Source organism: Lissotriton helveticus, unplaced genomic scaffold (genome assembly GCF_964261635.1).
Source record: "Lissotriton helveticus unplaced genomic scaffold, aLisHel1.1 SCAFFOLD_742, whole genome shotgun sequence".
NCBI lineage: Eukaryota > Metazoa > Chordata > Amphibia > Caudata > Salamandridae > Lissotriton > Lissotriton helveticus.
In genome coordinates, this window is record NW_027612007.1 from 222,457 (window position 1) to 244,611 (window position 22,155).

Below are 22,155 nucleotides of genomic sequence, written 5' to 3' on the forward strand. Positions count from 1 at the left end.
GTAAACGGGAACAGAGGCCATTCCCCTACGTGACGCACAATGCAGACCGAGTCAGAGCCCAGAATCCACAGGACCCATCTCGTAATTTGGTACGCTGGTCCTGTGTTCTGTAGGGTCTTGAATGCTTGTGTGAGAAGTTTGAACTGGCAGCACTTCTGGTGGAGCCAGTGGATCTCACTTAAGAGTGGTGTAGTGTAGAGTGGTGTGAGTTTGGCGCAGAAGGTTGATGACGAGTCTGGTGCTGGCGCTTTGGATGGTTTGGAGATTGTGAAGATGGGTTGGGATGCCAGCATAGTGTGTTGCTGTAGTACAATATGGCCTGTATGATGGTACATCGGGTGTCCAGTGGGACCCACTTGAAGATTTCACATAACATGTGAAGGATGCAGAATCAGGGATAGGTGACCGTGTTGACCCTGGACTTTGTGAGGATGATGTCCAGGACGAGGCCTCGGTCCCAAGCGTGGTCAGTTGTTTGGGTGGGCTTATTTTTATTTATAAAGTTTTATATAGCGTGAACAAGACCCAGATGGGCATCGGAGCGCTTCACAATTTGGAGTCGTAAATAAGAAAGGGATTCAAACCATTGTCATGCAAGGAACTGTGACAGAGGGGTATCAAAGGACATCACATTTAAATAATACAAAGCGTGCTGAGAGAAGAACACACACAACTTATGAGAGTATAACCGAACAACTCTGGACTTCACAAGCGATGGTCTACTCTAGTAGTTAATCCAAGGGCAGCGAGTGAGCCATGGTCATTTAAGGCAAGAACTGATTCATAAGGATTATCACTTCTTTTCTGAAAGAAGCCAGGTACGAGATTCTACGGACCTCCGGTGGAAAGGAGTGCCAGATCTTCAGGCCGAACCTGAGAAAGCTCTGTGCCTCATTCGCAGAAAATCTGTGGTTTCAAGAGGAGAGTTTGCACTTCTTGATGATCTACCCCCTCCTGAATGTTCTAGCTTTTGCGCCAAATAGCGGAGGGTATTGAACGGGATGGCTTTGTGAGTCATGCAGGCGATCTTTAGTTTGTATTCTTGCTTCAAGTGGCAACCAGTTTAGGGATTTAAGGGATGGGGAAATGTGAGCTTTTCTCTTTGTACCCGTAATCAATCTAGCTGCAGCATTCAGGGAAGCCCTTAGTGGGTCCAAGGTATATTTGGGGAGGCCACAGAGCGTAGCACTGCCATAGTCTAGCCTCAGCAAAACAAGCGCTGGAACCACCTGCTTGAAGTCCTCTTATGGGAGGAAAGGTTAGAGATTCCGGAGTATCCTGATCTGGTGATTAGCACCCTTGCAAGCCTTACTAAATGATTCTTCATGTTCAAGTGCATGTCCAAGAGTCAATGTGAGGAGAGCCGTTCAAGGCTGTGAGGAGTTTCATCCAGTGATTTATCTTGGGGGTGTGATTAGGCGGAGATATGAGAAGGAATTCCATTTTCGAGGTGTTGAGCACGAGGTGAGTCTCCGTTAGCCAGTTTTGAGTATTCGTCAGAGTGGAAGTGAGTGCAGTGAAATCTTCAGAAGAGGTGATTTTCAGGTAAGGTTGTGTCATCCTCATACATGTGAAAGTGTTTGTGGAATTTAGTGCCTTTGCTAATGGTTCCATCAGTATGTTAGAGTATGAGAGATAAGGCAGACCCTTGTGGGACCCCCATGGAAACTGTGGAGGGCTGGGATAAGGAATGATTCACCTTGACTCTTCGGGATCTGTTGTGCAGGAAGGACGAGACCATTGCAATACCGGACTGGAAAGGCCCATCCTGTGCTCAAGAATGTATAGAAGGATGTCATGATTAACAGTGTCAAATGCTGAAGAAAGGTCTAGGAGTATTAAGAGGCAGGATTTGTTTTGAGTAGCATTTTTAGAATGTCATCAATGTGAGTGGGCACCGATTCCGTGCTGTGACCACTCCGAAAACCGGATTGATGTTGATCGAGGAGTTGGAAATTCTCTAAGTGAGCGCAGAGTTGAGACTGCACACATTTTTCTAGGAGCTTAGCCAAAGTGGGGATGTTGGAGATAGGGTGGAAGGTGTTGAGATCAGCTCTATCTGCATTAGGCTTTTTTCAGAATGGGTGTAATCTGAGCTGCTTTTAGGCATTCGGGGATCGTGCCTTGTGATACTGAAGCATTGTTAAACATTGTCCACAGGGGGATGAAGGCATCCTTAATTTCTTTGAATACCTTCGGTGGCAGCGGATCACTGACATGATTAGAAGGGTTGATACTCTGCAGGGTTTTGTAGATGTCCCTTTCGCTGAGGGAAGTAAAAGTACCCTATGAGTCATTGTTCTTGGTGCTAAGATTGAGTGGTTCGGGGGGGCGTGGCCAGGCGCCAACGAAGATGGCCGCCTAGTACCGGAGCTCCGCCGGGACGACTGTTGTCCCCGAAGAAATCCGCATTAAATCCTGGCCGGAGCGCCATCAGACAAGCGCACCGGCCCCCTGACCAGACCCGCAGCTGATCCGCTCTTGGAACGGCGAGCGCACTCCCTACAGAGGCGAAACGCCGCAGCGTTCGTCTCGCGGGCGGACTCGTGTGAGCGGCCGGAGCTGCTCCAAAATCGAGGCCCCGGCTTGCGGCCTACGCCTCGGCGGCCGGAATCGGGCCTACCTTCCAGTACCTCTGTGGGAGGCGGCTCCGAGCTGAGTGCCGCCTAGACGAGCAAGGATCCTACATACTGGCAGTAAGGGGGGGCGGAAAGCCCGACGTAAGTGCCGCGACCACCCGAGCCTACAGCGTTGCCTGCTGCCGAGAGACACTGAACCCTCGAGCGCACTCCGGAGGTGAGAGCTGGGCGACCGGAGGGGACTACGTAGCGCCGGACACTGTAAGGGGGGAACCCACCAACTCAACTCACGGCTGGGCTCCTACACATAGTGCCGACATCTGAGGGAGGCCTCTCAACTGCAGGCCGCTCCGGGGGTGACCTCGCAGGGCCCAGCCAGACAGCGGACCGTGGAGAACCAAGGACCCCAGCGCACTCCTAGACTACCTACGGGACACGGGCTCCCGCCCGCTCCGAGGCCTACCTGGGCGGCAAGCTCAATCGACGCGTGGGAACAAGTGGGCCGGACATCCACCGCAGGCCTGAGCTGTGGGATCCACCGACATAGAAGCCAGACTCCTGCACGACAGTGGGCCTCCCTTGGCGACCGCGTTACACGCCTGCCGGGAACAGAGGTGACCACCGCCGACTGTTGGCCTGGGCTTCGGGGCCACAGGAGAGGGTGCCCTGATCTACCATGAGGCCCAATAAGGGAGTCCCAACCCAAACGAACAAACTGGACAAATACGCGGTGGCTACAGGACCCACGCAGTCGGGAGCAAAGGGAGAAGCACCACGGACGCAACCGAACCCTCACTGACGTCCATAATGACCGCAATACAGACGCTCGGCACCACTCTGGAATCCAAACTGGACAAGGTTACGATTGAAGTCAATCTACTGCGTACTGACCTGGGCAAAACCACCGAAAGGTCCAAGGCCAACGAAACTGACATTGCGACGCTCCAGGCCTCCTCAAAGCAACTGGAAGGCCGGGTAAATGAACTCGTCCACCAACACCGGATAATGGCTCTGAGACTCGAGGACCAGGAAGGGAGGGCCCGGCGCAGTAACATTTGCGTCGTAGGTGTGCCGGAAGATTCGGAGAAGCACAGTACTGAGCTATTCTTGGAAGACTTAATCCTGCACCATCTTCGGCCGAAGAGGCTCTCTAAGTTTTTCACCATCGCGAGGGCCCACCGAGCCCTGCTCCCCAAGGCCAAACCTGGCACCCCGCCACGCACGATCATTGCGAAAATCCTAAATTACCGTGACCGGGATGCCATCCTTCAAGCAGCCAGACAACAGGGGGACCTACAGTATGAGGGGACCACCATTCGATTCTTCCCCGACTTCACCTTGCAGGTCCAGCAGGAACGCCGCTCGTTCATGGGGGTGAAGGCAGCACTCAGAGAGCGAGGAATAAAATACATGATGTTCTTCCCCGCGAAGCTCAAGATAATATTTGGAGGAAAATCCCGCTTCTTCACCTCGCCGGAGGCGGTCCAGGAATGGCTCGACGAGCAGGCGCCGGAGGCACCGGCAACGCAGAATCGGGACGTCTGGAGAGAACCTGGAGCCCCTTCCCCCGGGTCGGCGGCTGGGAAATCCGCAGGGGACGAACAGAGCCAAAGGTCGTGGCGCTCCAGGTCCAACAGTCCTCGTTGGGACTCGCCCCGGGACAATACAGCACGGTGAGACACCGAACAGCAAGAACGCGCCAATTGGCCATATCTGCGCTGGTGTCAACAGCGGTAAGACTCCTTCACTGCTTTGGGGTGCGGGCACACTTACCCATGACTATTGTGATACTGGGCTGATCGCCACATTTCCATAGACTTAAGGGACCTAAATGTCGGGGGCACGGGAATGGCGGCTGGAGTTGGGACTGGCACACGTGCCTACTACCAGAGTTCCTCGGGGGGGAAGTGGTTTACTCTCTCCGGGGTGGGATGGGGGCGACAGGCGCTCTGCTAATTGGGGTTGTGGGTAGTTCGGAGCCTACAGAGCAGGGGGCAGGGTGGGGGGCTAGTTCAATGTGGGGGGGGGTTCTACGAGCCGGGAGGGGGACTGAGAGACAATGGTCCACACACAATTATTTTGTTTGCTTCACATATGAATGTTGGGAAGGCAACTGGGGGGGGGGGGGGACTCGGCCTCGGCCCAAGCGCCGGAAGGCGGCCACAGTTTACCTCACACAGTCACGGTTATGGCTAGGAGATGGGAAAAAAACCTCAAGATTCTGAGCTGGAACGTGAACGGGCTTGGAGACAAACTCAAGCGCACCATAGTCCTCCAGTTCATTAGAAGGCACCAACCGGACGCAGTACTGCTGCAAGAAACTCACCTCCTGGGAAACACGTGTCAAGCCCTTAATAGGTTGGGGTACACCCTTGTAGTACATGCGGGCTTCACATCAGGCTCCAGGGGGGTGGGGATCTTGATTCACTGATCACTTCCCATTCATATAACAAACACTGAGTCAGACCCGCAGGGCCGCTTCGCAGTGATGTCCGGCAGGTGGGAAGGGCACCACCTCAACCTGCTGTCGGTATATATCCCGCCAGGCCTCCAAACCCAAGCATACGCTGACTTGGGCAGATTGCTGCTTTCTCTTCCTGATGGTCGACTCGTGCTGGGAGGGGACTACAACGCTGTTATGTCGGGCACTTTAGACAGACACCCACCCAGAGACACACCACAAGGGCAGCAATGGCTATCCACCTTCCTAGAAGCCTTCGGGCTTACCGATGTCTGGCGGCTGCTACACCCGATTGATAGACAGTAAACCTTCTTCTCCGGTCCCCACGGCACATTCTCCAGACTTGATCACATCCTCACCCTACTGAACCAAGACATGACGATACACGACGCAACACACCTACCACGTGGCATATCTGACCATTCACCAGTTATCGCTCACTTCACGTTCGGGACTCGGCAAGAGGGCTGTATCGCGCCCATCAGCGCGTGGCACCTTAAATCGGAGGAGACTAAGAAGCCGCTCACAAAATCAATTACCCACTACTTCGATAGTAATGCAGGTTCAGTGGACTCCCCGGTCATCCTCTGGGAGGCCTTTAAAACAGTAATCAGGGGGGAGACACTGTCGAATATAGCCGGGAAACGGAGGGAGAAAGAGCGCCAGATCACTACGGTAGAAGCGGACCTGGCGGCCCTAGAAAAGGAGGCGAGTGCAACTAGAGCACCTGCTATACACCATAGGCTAAGGCTCAAAACGGCTGAATACAAAGAACTAGTCACGCAAGACGCTCAAAGGGCAGCCAGACACACGATGGGCAGGATATACGACCAGGGCGACAAAGCCGGGAAATTAATAGCGTGGCTAGAAAAAAAGCAACAGGCCACCAGAGTAGTCCCCGAAATCCTGACGGCCGCGGGGACGATGGTAACAGAACCCTGGGAGATAGTGGCAGAATTTGCGCGCCACTACAGGCAAGTATACAGCCGGGTATCGGACCGTCCGGAAGAGGACTCGATGGCCCTCTTGGCGGACATCCAGATGCCCTGCCTGTCAGAGACGGAACGAGAATCCCTCGAAAGCCCGCTCGCTCCCTCAGAACTGCAACGCGCAATTGTAGACCTACGCCCAGGCAAGGCCCTGGGGCCGAATAGCCTCCCAATAGAGCTCTACAAACTGCAACCGGACGCCCTCAGTAAACGCCTTCAGCCCATGTTCGACGAAAGTAGAGAGAATGGCATCCTGCCCAAAGAACAGCGGCTGGCTACGATTGTGGCGATCCCTAAAGAGGGCAAACCTAGAGAACTGTGTGCCTCATATAGGCCGATCTCGTTGATCAACGCGGAGCCAAAAATCCTTGCCAAAGCACTCGCAAATAGACTCCAGCCGGTCCTGTCTACACTGGTCCACCCGGACCAGTCCGGGTTCATGCCCCGCCGTAATACGGCACTCAACATTCGCCGCCTGCACGGGGTGCTCGGTCAGAGGCATAAACTGCAAGAAGACGCGGTGGTGGTCTCCCTCGACGCCACCATGGCATTCGACACCCTTGAATGGCCATACATGATCGCAGTACTGCGCAAACTGGGATTCGGACCAAACTTCATATCGTGGGTGCGCCTCCTCTACGCCGAACCTCTGGCCCAGGTGGTCGTGAACGGTAAGGCGTCGGATGTCTTCACCCTTGAGAGGGGGACCCGGCAGGGATGCCCTCTCTCTCCCCTCCTGTTTGCGCTCTCACTCGAGCCGCTAGCGGCCTGGATACAGCAGGACGTATACCTTAAAGGTATAGCCTGGACGGAAGAATGGGAGGACAAGATATCCCTTTACGCCGACGATATCCTCCTGTACCTGTCCAGACCGCGTAGATCCATTTTGGCAGTGCTTGACATCCTCACCAGCTTCGGCCGTAACTCAGGGTTTAGAATAAACTGGAGTAAATCACATCTCTACGCGCTACGTGGGGACCCCCGGAGACTCCCGGCCACCTGCCCCTTAACAGTGGCAACGGACGGCTTCACATACCTGGGAGTCTTTGTCTCCACTAACAAGACCCTGCTATATGAGCGCAACCTACTCCCTCCCCTCAGACGGCTCCAACGGGAGGCGAAATCCTGGCAAAATCTTCCACTGTCGTTATTGGGCCGGGCGGCCCTATTTAAAATGGTGGCGCTGCCTCGGTTCCTCTACGCGTTACAGAATTACCCAGACAAAGTGTCTAACGCGTACTTCGTGGCGGTGGAAGCGGCGCAACGTGAACTCTTGTGGGCGGGCACGCCCAGGATCGGACTACATAAACTCACACTAGGGTGGTATGATGGTGGGATCGCCCTTCCCGACATCCGCAAATACTATTGGGCAGCACACCTCTCAGCCATTAACCAAGGGACATACAGCAGTGGGGATGACCCCGGATATGGGATGGACAGGTGGCAGCTCCCTGGGGGGAACTACGAGGCTGCACTCTACTCGAGGCCGGGGAGATACCAACTTACCGGACCGACCCAGCACTCAGTTCAAATTTGGCACATTGCTCAGAAAAAGATGGGGTGGTCGGATGTCCTCACCATGTCCACGCCTCTGTGGGCCTCTGAAAAGCTGGGCACTCTGGGGCGCACCAAAGGGTTCCGTGGCTGGGACCTGATAGGGATTTCACAAATTAGAGACCTCTGGGGACCGAAGGGTGTCCACACGTTTGCGCACCTACGAGACACATACGACATGGCGCGCACTGAGTACTTCCAATACCTGCAGGTACGACATTCACTACAAGCGAATATCCCACCGGACACCACCCTGCCCCTGGCCTCTCCACTGGAGGATAGACTACTTGACGGACACCTCCCAGAACATGCCATCTCCCTCACATATAAAAAACTAATTAACAACCCCCCTGACACCTTACTTCCTCTGAAAGATAAATGGGTCACAGACGGGCTGGAGATAGACGAGGAGGAGTGGTCTCACGCACTAGCCTCACCCAGGGAGGTAGCGATCTCGGCCCGACTAAGGCTAGTCCAACTAAAAATCCTCCATAGAGTCTACATTTCCTGCACTAGGCTGGTGGCGATGGGGAAGGGTGGAGAAGGACTCTGCAGAAGGGGCTGTGGAGGGAAAGGCACCTTCTTCCACATACTGTGGGAGTGTCCAAAGTGCAAAGATACTGGAGGAGGGTGGTCCAATGTATGCACGAGGTTCTGGAGGTGGAACTTCGCCCTGAGGCGAAACGGTGCCTCCTGAACATATGGGAACCCACAGACCTGTCTTCCAGGGGGAGGGTCTGGGTAACACTTGGGCAGATGGTGGCAAAGAGAAACATAGCAAGACTCTGGGGAGCCCCTCATTCACCGACACTGGGAGATTGGCAGAGCGACATGGACTGGTGCATGCTGCAAGAAAAGACTGTCTACGAGACAAGAGGCTGCCCCCGCAAATGGAGCGATATATGGTCCTGCTGGAATGAATTTAGAGGTAACATATGCGAACCCCCCCTGGCTTCACAGGCTGGGCAGGAAGACATAGACTAAGATCCCTGCCACGTGGGAATAACTGCTAGACGTGTTTTATAGCCGCTGCGTCTGTGGCGCTGTAACTGAGCTGAGACTGCTGTAACTCACTGACCAAGTTTCTTTGTTTCTAGGATACGGGTGGGAGGGGGGGGGGGATAGGTTTAGAAGTTGGGGCTGTTACAATGCAAAAAAAAAAAAAAAAAAAATTTGAGTGGTTCGATCCTCTCATAAAGCTAGAGGAGACATGTCGTCATCGGCTGGCATTAGGGCCTTCTTAGTTTCAAGGTCAGAACTGATGAGGTTTGTTTTCTCCTTAAAGAAAGCAGCCAGATCGTTGCATGAAGCCGAGGCGTCTCCAGGGAACGGGTGGTTGGGTGCTTTCACCAATTGTTGTTTTAATAATTTCAAAAAGTTTCTTTGGGCGATTTGAGGCTTGGTTAAGTTGGGATCTGAAGTAGTCCGCCTTAGCGCGCTTCATTTTTTTTATTATAGGAACTCCTGACCGCTCTGATGACTTTTAGATAAGGACTGAGCAAAGGTTAGAGAAGGTGCGGGGGTGTTCATATGACGATTTGCTAGCTGTGCTTTCGTCCCAAGCCAAACCATGGGCTATGACCCTCACAGTGAATTATCTTGCTCTCCAGCCTTTAGTAAAGAGTCAAATCGTATAGAAAAACTATTTTGGAGTGTAAACTTAAAATGATGGGAGAGTATGGGTACAGAAGCCAAAAGAGGAAGGTGAGAGATAAACAACAATGTGATGGGAGCTAAAAAATGAAATAGGTTAAGAGGAGTGCAGAACAGAAACAGATGGGAAATGTAAGTTGGAGACTGAAGCGGGGTGTGTTGAGAGTGTAACAAGAGAAACACGAGAGGGGAAAGGCATAGACTCAAGCTGGAAGAGCCTGGTGGTTAAGAAAATGTAAGAGAAAAATGTATGGAGGTGATGCTACTTTTTATTGGATTCAAGCAAGTAATACATCAATATTGCAGATATAAGTGTGCGCTTTCTGCCATGAGATGTAGCTATAATTTGTGTAATCACGCAGTGGCCCAGCAGTATGAGGGGCGCTCTGCTCCTCAGTTGTGGCTGACATTCACTTAATCCAGGGGTAGTTGGGCCCCTTTTCTTTGCTTTCACCTGGGCTCAGCCACCGATCAAAAATTCACCTTTTCATTGCCATAACATATTTCATGTTTTGTCTAATTGATTCGGATGGCATTAAAGTTACAAGGTAGAAACAAAGATGGACGCGACTCTGCTGTCCTCTCCACCGGATCACCCCTCTGCATCTTGGTATTTGTAGTGCGAGTAGCACAAAGAACTGAGAAAAAGTTCAAAGTATATCACCATGGTTGGTGCAAGTATGTTCCTGAAAATTCCATCATCTCTAGACCCGAGACATGTTCAGGGGTGGTAGAGAAAGCCGCTGTAGAACCATCAAGGGCTTCGTTGCCTACTAGGCGCGCAGGTGCCAGCAGAGTCGCGCCCATCTTTGTTTCTGATTTAAGGGCTCTTGCAAGCCCCCAAAGCTGACGAGCTTTTAGGATATTAATCCCGAAACCCGGGCCATGTCTCGGGTCTAGAGATGATGGAATTTTCAAGAACATACTTGCACCAACCATGGTGCTATACTTTGAACTTTTTCTCAGTTCTTTGTGCTACTCGCACTACAAATACCAAAATGCAGAGGGGCGATCCGGTGGAGAGGCCAGCAGAGTCGCGCCCATCTTTGTTTTTAAAGTTACAAGGTGTTTCCAAGGCAGAACACCCTTTGCAATATCATTCTGTAAGATGGATCTCAACTGTTTGCATCCAAGCTCGTGATCTGTCTGCCTCCGGCCCTCCTCTGATGCGTTTCTATTTCCTGAGTCACCTCCTGTTTCCATGGAATTCTAACCCCCTCTCCCCCAGCTTCAAGGGAAACCATGCGCACTGACCAGTGCTTGGAGGAGATCCGGTTCATGTAGGCTGAGAATAGTGGGGACTAAACATTGGCCATTTTGGCCCCACTTCTCATTGTGATCCTTGTTTTTAAGCCTCCCCCCCCCCCCCTTCATATAGGGTGCAGAAGGTTTTCTCTCTGAGCAGCACCCCTGATTTCTTGTACGCAGCTGTATTTTCTGCGCAGCTCTCACTGTCCTTTTTAGATACGGTTTCATTAACTGGATGTGTGAACATGTATGTGGAGTTAAAAGCGTGCCCTGTTCTCTTCCACCTATAACCATCCTTCTTTCTCCTCAGGTTGGCTGGTGGTCTTCCTCCCTATGCACCGGTTTACTGCTCTTGGGTTGACTGTTGGAGACAGCTCAGCAGAGAGGTAAATGGCGCCCATCTTTATATTTGTACGCTGTGTTCTTCATTCTCTTCCTCTGTGTATCTGTTCAACTCTCATAAGGGGGAGGGGGGGGGCTGGATTCAACCATGTACCAGCTGTGGGGAGCTTTACTGCCATTGTGTTGCTGCTGGCAGTTCTCCAGCCATGTGCTAACCAAAACAAACATTGGATTTCAGGGCATCAACCTCTGGACTTGTTTCTTTTGGTAATCTTACAGCCTGTGTTGTGGACTCGCATCATCTTTGCCACCACAGTCAGGCTGATTGTCAAGCGCTTGATTCAACGGTCTCTTTCTTCTCTTGTCAAGACTGCCTGACTCCTACCTGGAGACCAATGTTCCCTCTAATTATTTTCCTCTGTGTGCGGCAGTGTAAGGTCTATGTGCGCTGCAACCAAGGCTATGTGCGCCGGTAACCAGACCTCGTGGGTGGGTGCAGAACCAAATAGCACTCCAAACTTTTTGCTTAAAAAAGTGAAAAGACGGTGCATTTGCTCACATACAGATCCACGTGAACGGTGTTAAAGCAGGTTTGAAACCGTCCCAAATAGCAATTTGAAACCTTGGCAGCTATGTTGCTGCATTTCTTTTCTTAATAGAGCTGGGCTGCGTGGTAACTGTGTGCATTTATTCAGGTTTTTTAGTTAATTTCAGCTCATGATGGGCGCTGCGATTAACATCAAAACTTTAACAAATGCTCTTTGAGCAGGAAAAAATAAAATTATAATAAAGTTGTAATTATAATTTTACTTTTTGCAGTTTCAGGGCTGGGTTAGGGTAGGGTCGCATCAGGCTTTTGAATAACGGGAGAGGAACTGGCCTAACGGCTAAGGCGGTCGACCTCGGACCTGTGGATCTGGGTTCGATTCTCGGTAATGACGGCAAAACCTCCTGTGATTCTGGGCAAATCACTTAATCTCCCCGTGCCTAAAAAAAAATGAAAGTGTGTCCTCATGTAAAAAACGTAACTTGTGCTATGTAAAGCGCTCTGATACCTGATTCGGTTCGGGTCTAGTTCGCGCTATATAAAACTCCACACAAAAAAAACGCATTTTAATGCTAGTGTCTGCATCACCTAATTAAAATGCATTAGTTTTGTATTCTAGCGCCCCTCTGACAATACCGCAATTGAGGCACACGGCCAATGAGGCAGCACGAGCACGATAAAATGTCTAACATATATGAGCATGCAAATGCACCTTCAAATTTAAAATGCTATGCGTCAGAGATAGAATATTCATGAACAGCGCTGAGCAGGCAGGCCAGAATCTAACCAATCAATTAGCCGTGCCCCAACCAGCCTTCCTGTGTGTCTACTCTGGGGGTACCAGCCATCACGTGGGTGATCCGTAGAACGGGTCATGCCTGCTGTTTTCCTACAATTACATCACCCTTTTGGTGACCAGAAGCACACACATGTTTGAAGATTGAACACACCGGGTGGTAGCTTTGTTTTTCCTTCCTGCACCTCCCAGCAGAGATGTCACACTACCCGAGCCTCTTGCGCAGGATGTTATAGTTTTACAGCCTGGTGGTCCCATTCCCTCCTAAGCCCCTGCATCAACCTGGACAGAGATGGTTGACAAAACAGTCAACTTCTCAGCCCCTGCCGGTGCCCTCTGAACATGTGTACTTTCGTGAACCGGAGGCACAGTATTGGTCTTGTCACTTGATCCTGGGACTTGATCGTCGTCAGAGTGGCACACAAGTGTTTAAATGCGACCAGCAGAGGAAGGAGGCGTTTTTAAAAACAAGCTTATAATCCATATTTTCAGACATTCTGTTAGTATGATCTGGGTTTAAAGCAATAATCGCTTATTTACTTCAAAACACTTTATTTTGGATTGTGTATGGTTTAGGTTCGAATGCTGTGGACTGTCAAAAACAGTTTGCATGTTGTATTGGACTGCCACGGTTAGCCTAAAAGAGATAAAAAAAAATTAGGTGAAGATTGTAGTGCGTTGTGAATTGTTGTACACAGCAGCGTAATAGTAAACTGCAATGAAATGTTGTTGTACACCGTGGTGAGCCACAGTGCTTTACCATGGTTAATGGTGTATCACTGTTCTTTCTAGTTAGTTATCATCTGGTGTGATTGGCTACTCTGTTTCCAGAAGTCGGCAATGTGGATTTTCCACACCCAAAGATATTTAATGAATGAATGCACCTGACAAGAGTCCCTGCAGGGCTAGGGCATGGAAGGCATTATGTCAATAGCTGAGACTAGAGGTTCTTTTTTTAATAATTTTTCAGATCTGTGACACATATGTGCCTGGGTGCTTGTACGTCTGAGTGTGTGTGATGTTATGGCTGCATACCTGTGCTTTTGTGGATGTCAATGTGTGCTTGCATGTGGCTATATGTGACACCAGGCTTCAGGGACATCTGAGATCTACTGTGGCATCTCATTGAGACAGTTTAGGGGATATGAGAATGTTTATAATCATTGATGCTGGGCACACTCCCAGTGTAACATGGACCCACTGATTCATTACAAATATAACATCCTACTGGAAACAGGCACCTTAACCAGGGCGGTGCTTTTGTTATCCTCTAAAAAGGCTAATTGAACTGTAGGGAATGCTCACTATACCTTTAGGAATTTTAGCCTTAGGTCCACAAGTGTGAGTGTTTCTATGCCCCAGGCCAGAGTAATACGTGCTTTACCCTTTCTCCTCATCCTCCTAGCCCGGTCTCTCGCCCCATGCAAAGCTCCATCATCCAGCACCTCAATGAAGGATGAGCATCATCATCTGTACCTCCAACCTCTGCCTTTCACCCAAGTCACAAGAGGAGATTTTCTTTTCTTCCTAGGGCTCCAGTAATCAGCTCTTCCTGCCAGTGTTTATCAGTACTGATGATCACTGACTCATGCAGATACCCTAATCTGACAGAGTGCTGACGCCTTTATTGTTAGGGATCCTGTGATCACCTCTCCCAGCAGGTACTGCTCATGTTCAGTCAATCATATGTACCTCTCTGCATATGATCTCCTGTAAATGCATACTGCAGGCTATTGACCTGATCCTCTTATGCATGTCCGTCTACTGCAGAGATGCACCTTGCCCCCTGCAGCACATGCAGTGCATGGGGCCGTCTTCAGGTCCAGTCCTACACTATGAAGTGACCTGTGCCACTTGCATTTCCAGACTGGATTGTGGGCATCTCAGGCACACATCTCAAAGGTACTGTGGGTCTCATCCTGATACATTATACCATACCAATGTGTACATGGTATCCTGCTGCACAACAAGCCCTGGTGAATCCCATACTTATTAGAATTGGTCAAGTGATAGGCTACAGAATCTCCTGCTGCACATGGCTCTGGTTCCCTGCTCGTATTGCGTACGCTCTCTAGCTGCACCGACTCCTAGCGACCTTCTCTTTCTGCACATGGCAGCAGAGACCTGCGCTTTATGTAGACAGCCACCTGCTGTATATTGCTCTGTCCTTCCTGCACATGCACATGGCCCTCTGCTCTTCACATACAGGGCCATGGTAATGTCCTGATCTACCCTATAATGTACTGCTGCATTGGCCTTTGTTAATTGCCCTTTCCACACAGGCCTTATGACCAGCTCTTCTTTGTCACCATCTTTTGTTGGACAGGATGCTACTGTCACCTTGACTCGATTTCCAACATGTTACCTGCACATGGCCTTGGTGATATGATCTTCAAGCATACCATCTGTCAAGCAGATTCCTGGTGAAATGCTTAGCAGCAAATGCCCATGAAGACCTGTGTATCTTTCCAATGATGTCCTGCTTCCAGACAAGGGTGCCTGCTACTCTTGCACATGCTCTCCTGCAACAAAACCTCAGTAGACTAAGTAGTTGTGCACCTAATCTTCTTCTGTACAGAGCCCAAGTAACTTGCATTTCCTGCACAGGGTCATGGACACTTGTTGTCTTTCATACAAAACCATACTGCACTTTGCCCTACTCACCTTCTCATCTCACTCACAAGAACTCACTTTTCCATGCATAGTGCCACTTTCTTTAATAAACATGGCCATGGCGTCAGCGGTTTTAAAAGTAGCAAAGGCACAGCTTGACTTTTTTTGCATTATAGTGATGTTCGTTACCTTATGAGCCAGTTTATTAAAATTCAAGGTTGATAGGACTTTTGGTCACAGGGCTGGGGCATTCCGTTTCGGGAATTTGCTGCCTAACAAGTAAACATTGATTGATTGTAGTTCTTGAATAATGGAGGGGCAGTTTCGTACAAATGTTGTGAACAAACACGGAAATATTTGAACAACTCCTCATTGTTTATTGGCAGTCTGTAGAGATCTACAAAAACGGACAGAAATGGAGGCATGGTGACGAAAACTAAGTAGAAGTGTAGTACAACTATAATCTTACTCCCCGACAGTTTCAAATGTCACTAGCTGCCACTGTTTTCATGTTAATGGCAGCGCCCGACATGCGCTGCCATTTACATGAAAACTTTACAAACAGGCACACAATCTCCCCGCAATAAGAGAAGAAATGCAGTAGGTCTGCAATGCAAACACAGCGTGTGCTTTTAGGTGATTCTAAAAGCACACGCTGTGTTTGGTGCTGCATTTCTTTCGTTTTCTAGAGTGTGGATGCGGGCAGATTGTGTGCTTTTGTTTTAAAGCTCGTGACGGGCTCTGCAATTAACACAAATGCTTTAAACAAAAGCATACAATGAGTCCCACAGCAGCACTCTAAATGCCTCTTCTTCTATAAGTTGGAAATGCCCGGTTTTCACACTTCAGCGGCGGCGGCACGAATGCTCCCTGGGGATGTGTGTGCGCGCCACACACACAGCAGTGCGCGCTCGGGGGCACTGTGGTGCGCGGGCGCCCAGGTGCCCAGCTTCGTGGGAACACTGCTGGAGACACGGTTATGCTTACCCTTCTCAAATATCCTGTGGAAGCGTGTCCCTGCCAAGGGCCGCTAGATGGTGGAAAAATCCAAGTGGCATAAAATATCTGCGGTAGCATTGCAATGCCAGAATAGAATAGTACAGGAACCGGACTCACAAACCCTGGACTGGCCTAGACAAGAAGCAGGTTCCAGGGGATGGAGTGGAGTTCCAAGCGGGGGAGTAGAGTTGCAGGAACCGGAGCATTTTCTAGGAGCAACCCACCGCTACAGTTTACGGAGTGCTTCAGATGTATGGAATGTCCGGTCCCTTAAATATGGAAGTGACATTCAGGAAATACTCCAGCCATTGGCATAGGTGGCTATGTCCGTTTGAGAATACCCAACTCTCCACATCTGTCATGACACCGCAGAAGATGGCCAGATCTAGGCGAGGCATGCAGAACACTGCAAGCAACATTTGTGTGGAGAGTGGAAGTGTTGGAATCAAGTAAAGAGCTGATTTGGGTGAGAAGAGATCATAATGAAAGAAAAGAACTTGCCTTAGGAGCAAGAGCAGCTAGAAACAAGACCAGATCACCTGCGTCTCCCCTAGGAACACCAAAGGAAAGAGCTGCACTGTCTCCATGAGATGTGCGGTCTCCTTATGAGCCACAAAGCCGCTTTCACTGTTGGAGCACAGAGTGCCTTGGTGGTAAATCAATCAATCAATGGTGATGCAGTTTTCCCAATGAGCAAGACGTTGCTCTGTAACCAGGACAACAACATTGAGTAGTTGAGACATCCTAATAGATTGACTACGAGAGTGACGTTTGTGACGGCCTTTAGAAAGTGCACGAATCAGACTTGGGAGAGTCCGCTGCATATAAGCGTGCTTGAACAGGGATGGTAGAATGGACAGTGGTCTGAATGTGTGATGGGTCTGAGCAGCTCATAGAAGCCCCGTGCACCACACAGTCCAGCAGTGTCGTCTCGATTCACTGTATGTCCTCGCTCAGTATACTTCCCCTCCATGCAGAACGTGTGCCTGGCAGAAAAAACTTTCTTGCTGCCACTCTAAGTGATTTCTGATTTCCATTCATTCCAATAAGCAAAATGTATTAAACACAATTGTTCATAAAACTGTTGGGATTATTTTCCAGATTTAAAAAAAAAAGTTATCCAGAGAACAGCGATATCCAGGACATCCAGTCACTGGCCCTAATGGCTTCCTCATTCAGCATTGTCATTTTTACCCAAATCTGTGTGAAGAGACAGGTTTTTGTTGACGACAAAAGTTCTGCTGAGTCGTGGCGAGAGGACCCTGGCCTTCATAATGCCTAAGACGTATATAAAGGATGTGTTTTGTTTGGGAGTTCGAGTTAAGAATGGACTGATGAGTGCCTTGGCCCATTGGAACCAGCATGGGTGTGTGTGTGCGCCCCCATGTGTTTGCTTTTGTGTTTGAGGCACCTAAAATCATATCCCGCCTGATAGTCCATCTCAAACATCCCAGCCTGCTTGTGAACTCACTGCCTCTTACATGAAACACACGCACCTGGTTGGTGGACCTTTGTTTTTTGTACAGATTTCACCTGGTTGAGATCACCTCTACCTTCACCTGTTCCGTGGGTTGTGGCCATCACCCCTGACCTGGGCGCTCCACATGGAGGGCGATACATATAACTGAGCCATGAGTGGAAGATACTTCCTGGATTGGAGGAGCCCCTAAACTTTCCAATGTAACAGACCCCTGGTTGGTTCTGGCTGCTTTCGTAAACCAGTTAATGTGTGTAAGAGACGAGCCTTCTCAGCAGCACTTGTTCCTCTCTGGGAACCGGACAGGGAGGAGGCTCACCCCATGTGAGGAAATGAGACAAAAGATTCAGCTCATTTTTCTCAACCCCAAAGGGGCAGTGATGCAGCGATTGATAGTAGGTGATCCCTTTGGCATACATTGAGTTTCATTGGTTTAGGCATCCGAAAGTGTCTTGCCACGGTTTGTTAGTTGTTAAAATGTCATATGTTGTCTATTTGAGCCAGCATAGCCTCAAACATCTAGAGGACGCATCAGGTGTCCAGCTAACTAGGCGTCACCGTACGGGTTGCTGTGTAGTCAACACTCTCACATTCTAGGCTTGGGCTTCAGAGCGCGTGGCTTTCGACCAGCAGGTCTACATTAAAGCCAGAAACTTCTTAGCTCACTCCGACTAGCACCTGAAAGCAGCATGGTTATTACAGTCCGACCGTGTATCATCTCCTCCAGGACACTGTTCTCCAGCATTGCAGGATCTTCATCATTAGTTGTCCCATCGCCTCCAGGACACTGTTCTCCAGCATAGTGGGATCACCATCGCCTCCGGGACACTGTTCTCTAACATTGCAGGATCTTCGTTAGTTGTACCATCACCTCCGGGACACTGCGCTCTAGCATTTCAGGATATTCATCGTTAGTTGTACCGTCGCCTCCGGGACACTGTGCTCCAGCATTGCAGGATCTTCATCGTTAGTTATACTGTCGCCTCCAGGACACTGCTCCAGCATTGCAGGATCTTCATCGTTCGTTGTACCGTCGCCTCCGGGACACTGTGCTCCAGCATTGCAGGATCGTCATTGTTAGTTGTCCCATCGCCTCCGGACACTGTGCTCCAGCATTGCAGGATCTTCATCGTTAGTTGTACCGTCACCTCCAGCACACTGTGCTCCAGCATTGCAGGATCTTCATCGTTAGTTGTACCGTCGCCTCCGGGACACTGTGCTCCAGCATTGCAGGATCTTCATCGTTAGTTATACTGTCGCCTCCAGGACACTGCTCCAGCATTGCAGGATCTTCATCGTTAGTTGTACCGTCGCCTCCGGGACACTGCACTCCAGCATTGCAGGATCTTCATTGTTAGTTGTACCGTCGCCTCCGGGACACTGCACTCCAGCATTGCAGAATCCTCATAGTTAGTTGTACTGTCGCCTCCGGGACACTGCGCGCCAGTATTGCAGGATCTCCATCGTTCGTTGTACCGTCTCCTCCGGGACACCGTGCTCCAGCATTGCAGGATCGTCATCGTTCGTTGTACCCTCTCCTCCGGGACACCGTGCTCCAGTTTTGCAGGATCGTCATCGTTAGTTGTACCGTCGTCTCCGTATACTTTGCTCCAGCACTGCAGGATCTTCATCATTCGTTGTACCGTCTCCTACAGGACACTGTGCTCCAGGATTGACAGTGTGCACGCGGATGTGAGTGTCCTGAGGCGGAAGCCGGGACTGATTGTGTGCGAGTTACCAGCAGCATTGCATTTTAATTGTGCACTTGTGTTTGTTTACCTGCACTTTTGTTCGTTTTTTAAATTGACCCACTGTGTTCATTCTGGGCATTATTTCAAGGACTAATCACTGTCCACCCTGCTCTCCCGTTCCTGCTCGCCCCCACTGCAGCCGATTAGGCGCTGCCGGGGTCCAGAGCTGAATCCGCCATCTTGGGTGAGGAGCAGGCGAGCGGTCCAGTGCTCGGCCCCTCCCACCCTTACGTCTACAAAATGATTCTTGCGCCTAGGAAGCGCAGCGGACGAGCGCAGCGGGTGCACCGGTGGCGCGCCGAAGACGTGCCAAAGATAAGCCCGTCTGCGCCTGTCCGCGACCAGCCGGGACTCGGGGCTGGGCATGCTGCCTGTCCTATCCTTTATACTCTGAATGACCTTATGAAATACAATAAAGGCCAGGGCTATCTGCCGAAGGAGACACTCAGCCGGGCCAGCAGATTCGGCATTTTGATCGAGCGTTCTCCTCCAGCAGCTCCTATAAACAGCCAGGTAAACCCTAGCCTGCACCCCCACTCCTTGGTAATCCTCTACTTAAATACTCGCTCCCTGGTGAAACACCAGATGGATATTTTCCTTCTGTTGGACATTGGACATGGAGAAACCAGACATCCTCTTACTTACCGAGACTTAGCTGACTCCTGATTCCGCCCCCGATATAATAGCAGCCCTTCCACCGAACTACTATATTATTCATGCAGACCGGGGTTCAGGAAAGCGGGTGGGGGGGTTGCTGCAGTTATTCGCTCTAGTCTGAAAGTTACCACTCTGACCTGCCTAACTCTATCGGACACAGACAATCTGGTGCTAAAGATAGACTCCCCTTACATGACGATTGCATGCGTCCTCTTGTACAGACCTCCTAACTCTATGCCAGCATTTCCTCTTGCGCTAAGCGATCAAGTCGCCAACCTAGCGCTGGATCATGCTAGGATTTTTGTAGTAGGCGACCTCAATTATTGGTTTAATGACCCCATGGAAAGCTCCCAATCGAGCGAACTCACGGAACTCATGACAAACCTAAATTTCTCACAGCTAGTGCTTTCGCCAACCCATTGTAAGGGCCACATTTTAGACCAAAGTAAGGAAATTAGCCTTGCGCCAGCTGGAACATCAATGGCGGCGCAACTATGCCCCTGATCTTAAGATCGGGTTCATCAAGGCCAGGAAAGAATACATGAATGCCATCTCCTCTGCGAAAGCGGCCTACTTTTCCTCTCGCATTCTTAAATCCTCAAATAGATCAAAGGATATCTTTGCCATTCTTAACGAACTAACGAACCTGGATAGTGTTCGTCCCAGTGTAACTCCGACTCAGTCCCTCTGTGACTCACTTAACATCTATTTCAGAGAGAAAATTGTGGACATTAAAGCCAGCATTCCACAATCTGTGACTCGGTATGGCAATCAACAGCTCTGGCATACTTAGCAGTTTCCCGCCTATCACCCAAGAACAATTTCAGGAACTGCTAGCAAGAGTTAAATCCGATGCGCAGACAGACAGATGCCCCCCGTACATCCTAAAAGAGTGTTTCTCCGCTCTCCCGGTCCCTGCCCGCACTCTCCTGAAGGACTCTTTGACCGCTGGCCTAGTGCCACTGGCCTTTAAGGAAGCAACGGTCATACCACTCCTAAAAAAACCTGGGGCAGATCCATCTTGCAAGGCAAACTACCGGCCCATTTCCTTACTCTCCTATTTGGCAAAGGTGTTAGAGGCCCACGTAGCTAAGTGCCTTTCCAACTTTCTAGAGGAATCCGGCTGCTTTGAACCCCATAAGCCGGGTTCCGGCCTGCCCACTCAACGGAGGCAGTGGTAACCACAGTCCTGGATACCCTCCGGGACTGTGCAGATAGGCGTTCTCCCCAGGCACTGGTGCTCCTGGACTTGTCGGCCGCATTTGACACGGTCGATCACACCATCTTGATCGACCGTGTCAGACAAGCCGGCGTCCGGGGCACTGCGGCTGGCTGGCTGATGTCCTTCCTGGAGAATCGTTCCCAGGCAGTCCGGCTTGGAGAGCTAGTCGGCACCAAACAGTCCATCTCATGCGTAGTTCCACAGGGTTCTTCCCTGTCACCTCACCTGTTTAATCTCTACATTCTCCCATTGATCCAGGCCCTTAGAGATGAGCAGGTGATGGTGTTTAACTACGCAGATGATTTACAGCTGCTGTTCACGATTGATAATTCGGAAACTTCTATTCTGAACTTTCAATCGACTATGAGGAACATCAAAGCCTGGATGGACCAAAACCATTTGAAATTAAACCCGGGAAAAACTGAGCTAGTTCTCACCGGAGACAGTGTCAAATACTGGGGCCCCCGTAACTGGCCGTCAGACTTGGGTCAAGCCCCGACCCCCTTACTGTCAGCAAAGACACTTGGGGTCACCGTGGACTGCGCTCTCCTTCCCTGAAGGCCCAAGTGGGCCAGGTGGTCTCTAAGTGTTTCTTTCAATTAAGAAAAATCCGGAAGGTTTGGCGCCTTCTCACCTCGGAGGCAATCACCCAGGTAGTATTCGCCACCGTGTTGTCCCACCTGGACTATGCGAATTCCATTTACCTAGGCCTCCCCGTCTCTGTAAAAACTCCTCCAGATGGTGCAGAACTATGCCGCCAGATTGATTTTGAATCAACCCAGATGGCAACCAGCTACCCCTCTACTTATGAAACTTCATTGGCTCCCGGTGATTCAGCGTTGCACCTTTAAAACAGGATGCATGATTTTCAAATCCTTACACTGTAAAAGCCCCAAATTCATTGACCAACTTATCACAAAGTATGTACCGTCTCGCAACCTCCGCTCATCCCATCTTGGCCTCCTTCAGATTCCCTCCTTCAAACGTAAGCGCTCTGGTGGCCGCAGATTTGCCACACTGGCTCCTCGTCTGTGGAACACCCTCCCTCTTGAGATTCGGACCTGCCAGGACCTCTTCTCATTTCGGAAAGCCTTAAAGACCTGGCTATACAGACAAGCATATCAATAGCCCGCCATTCCATGTCCCGGTTATGTTACTGTCTATTTTCAGCACCAAGAAACCAATCGGTGATAGTGCGCTTAATAAGCTTTTTATTAACATAATATTAACACTGCAGGATCTTCGTTAGTTGTACCGTCGCCTCCGG

General features: G+C 50.3%; 1 protein-coding gene across 2 annotated transcripts in view; it reads left to right on the plus strand.

The window, feature by feature from the left end:
• MTCH2 (mitochondrial carrier 2) overlaps nucleotides 1–22,155 on the plus strand; it is a 141,506-nt gene that overhangs the window by 110,645 nt on the left and 8,706 nt on the right. For both annotated transcript variants that reach the window (XM_078673133.1, XM_078673134.1), the window contains exon 12: nucleotides 10,795–10,870. In XM_078673133.1, coding sequence (XP_078529259.1) covers nucleotides 10,795–10,870 — 76 coding nt within the window. The remainder of the gene's footprint in view (nucleotides 1–10,794; nucleotides 10,871–22,155) is intronic.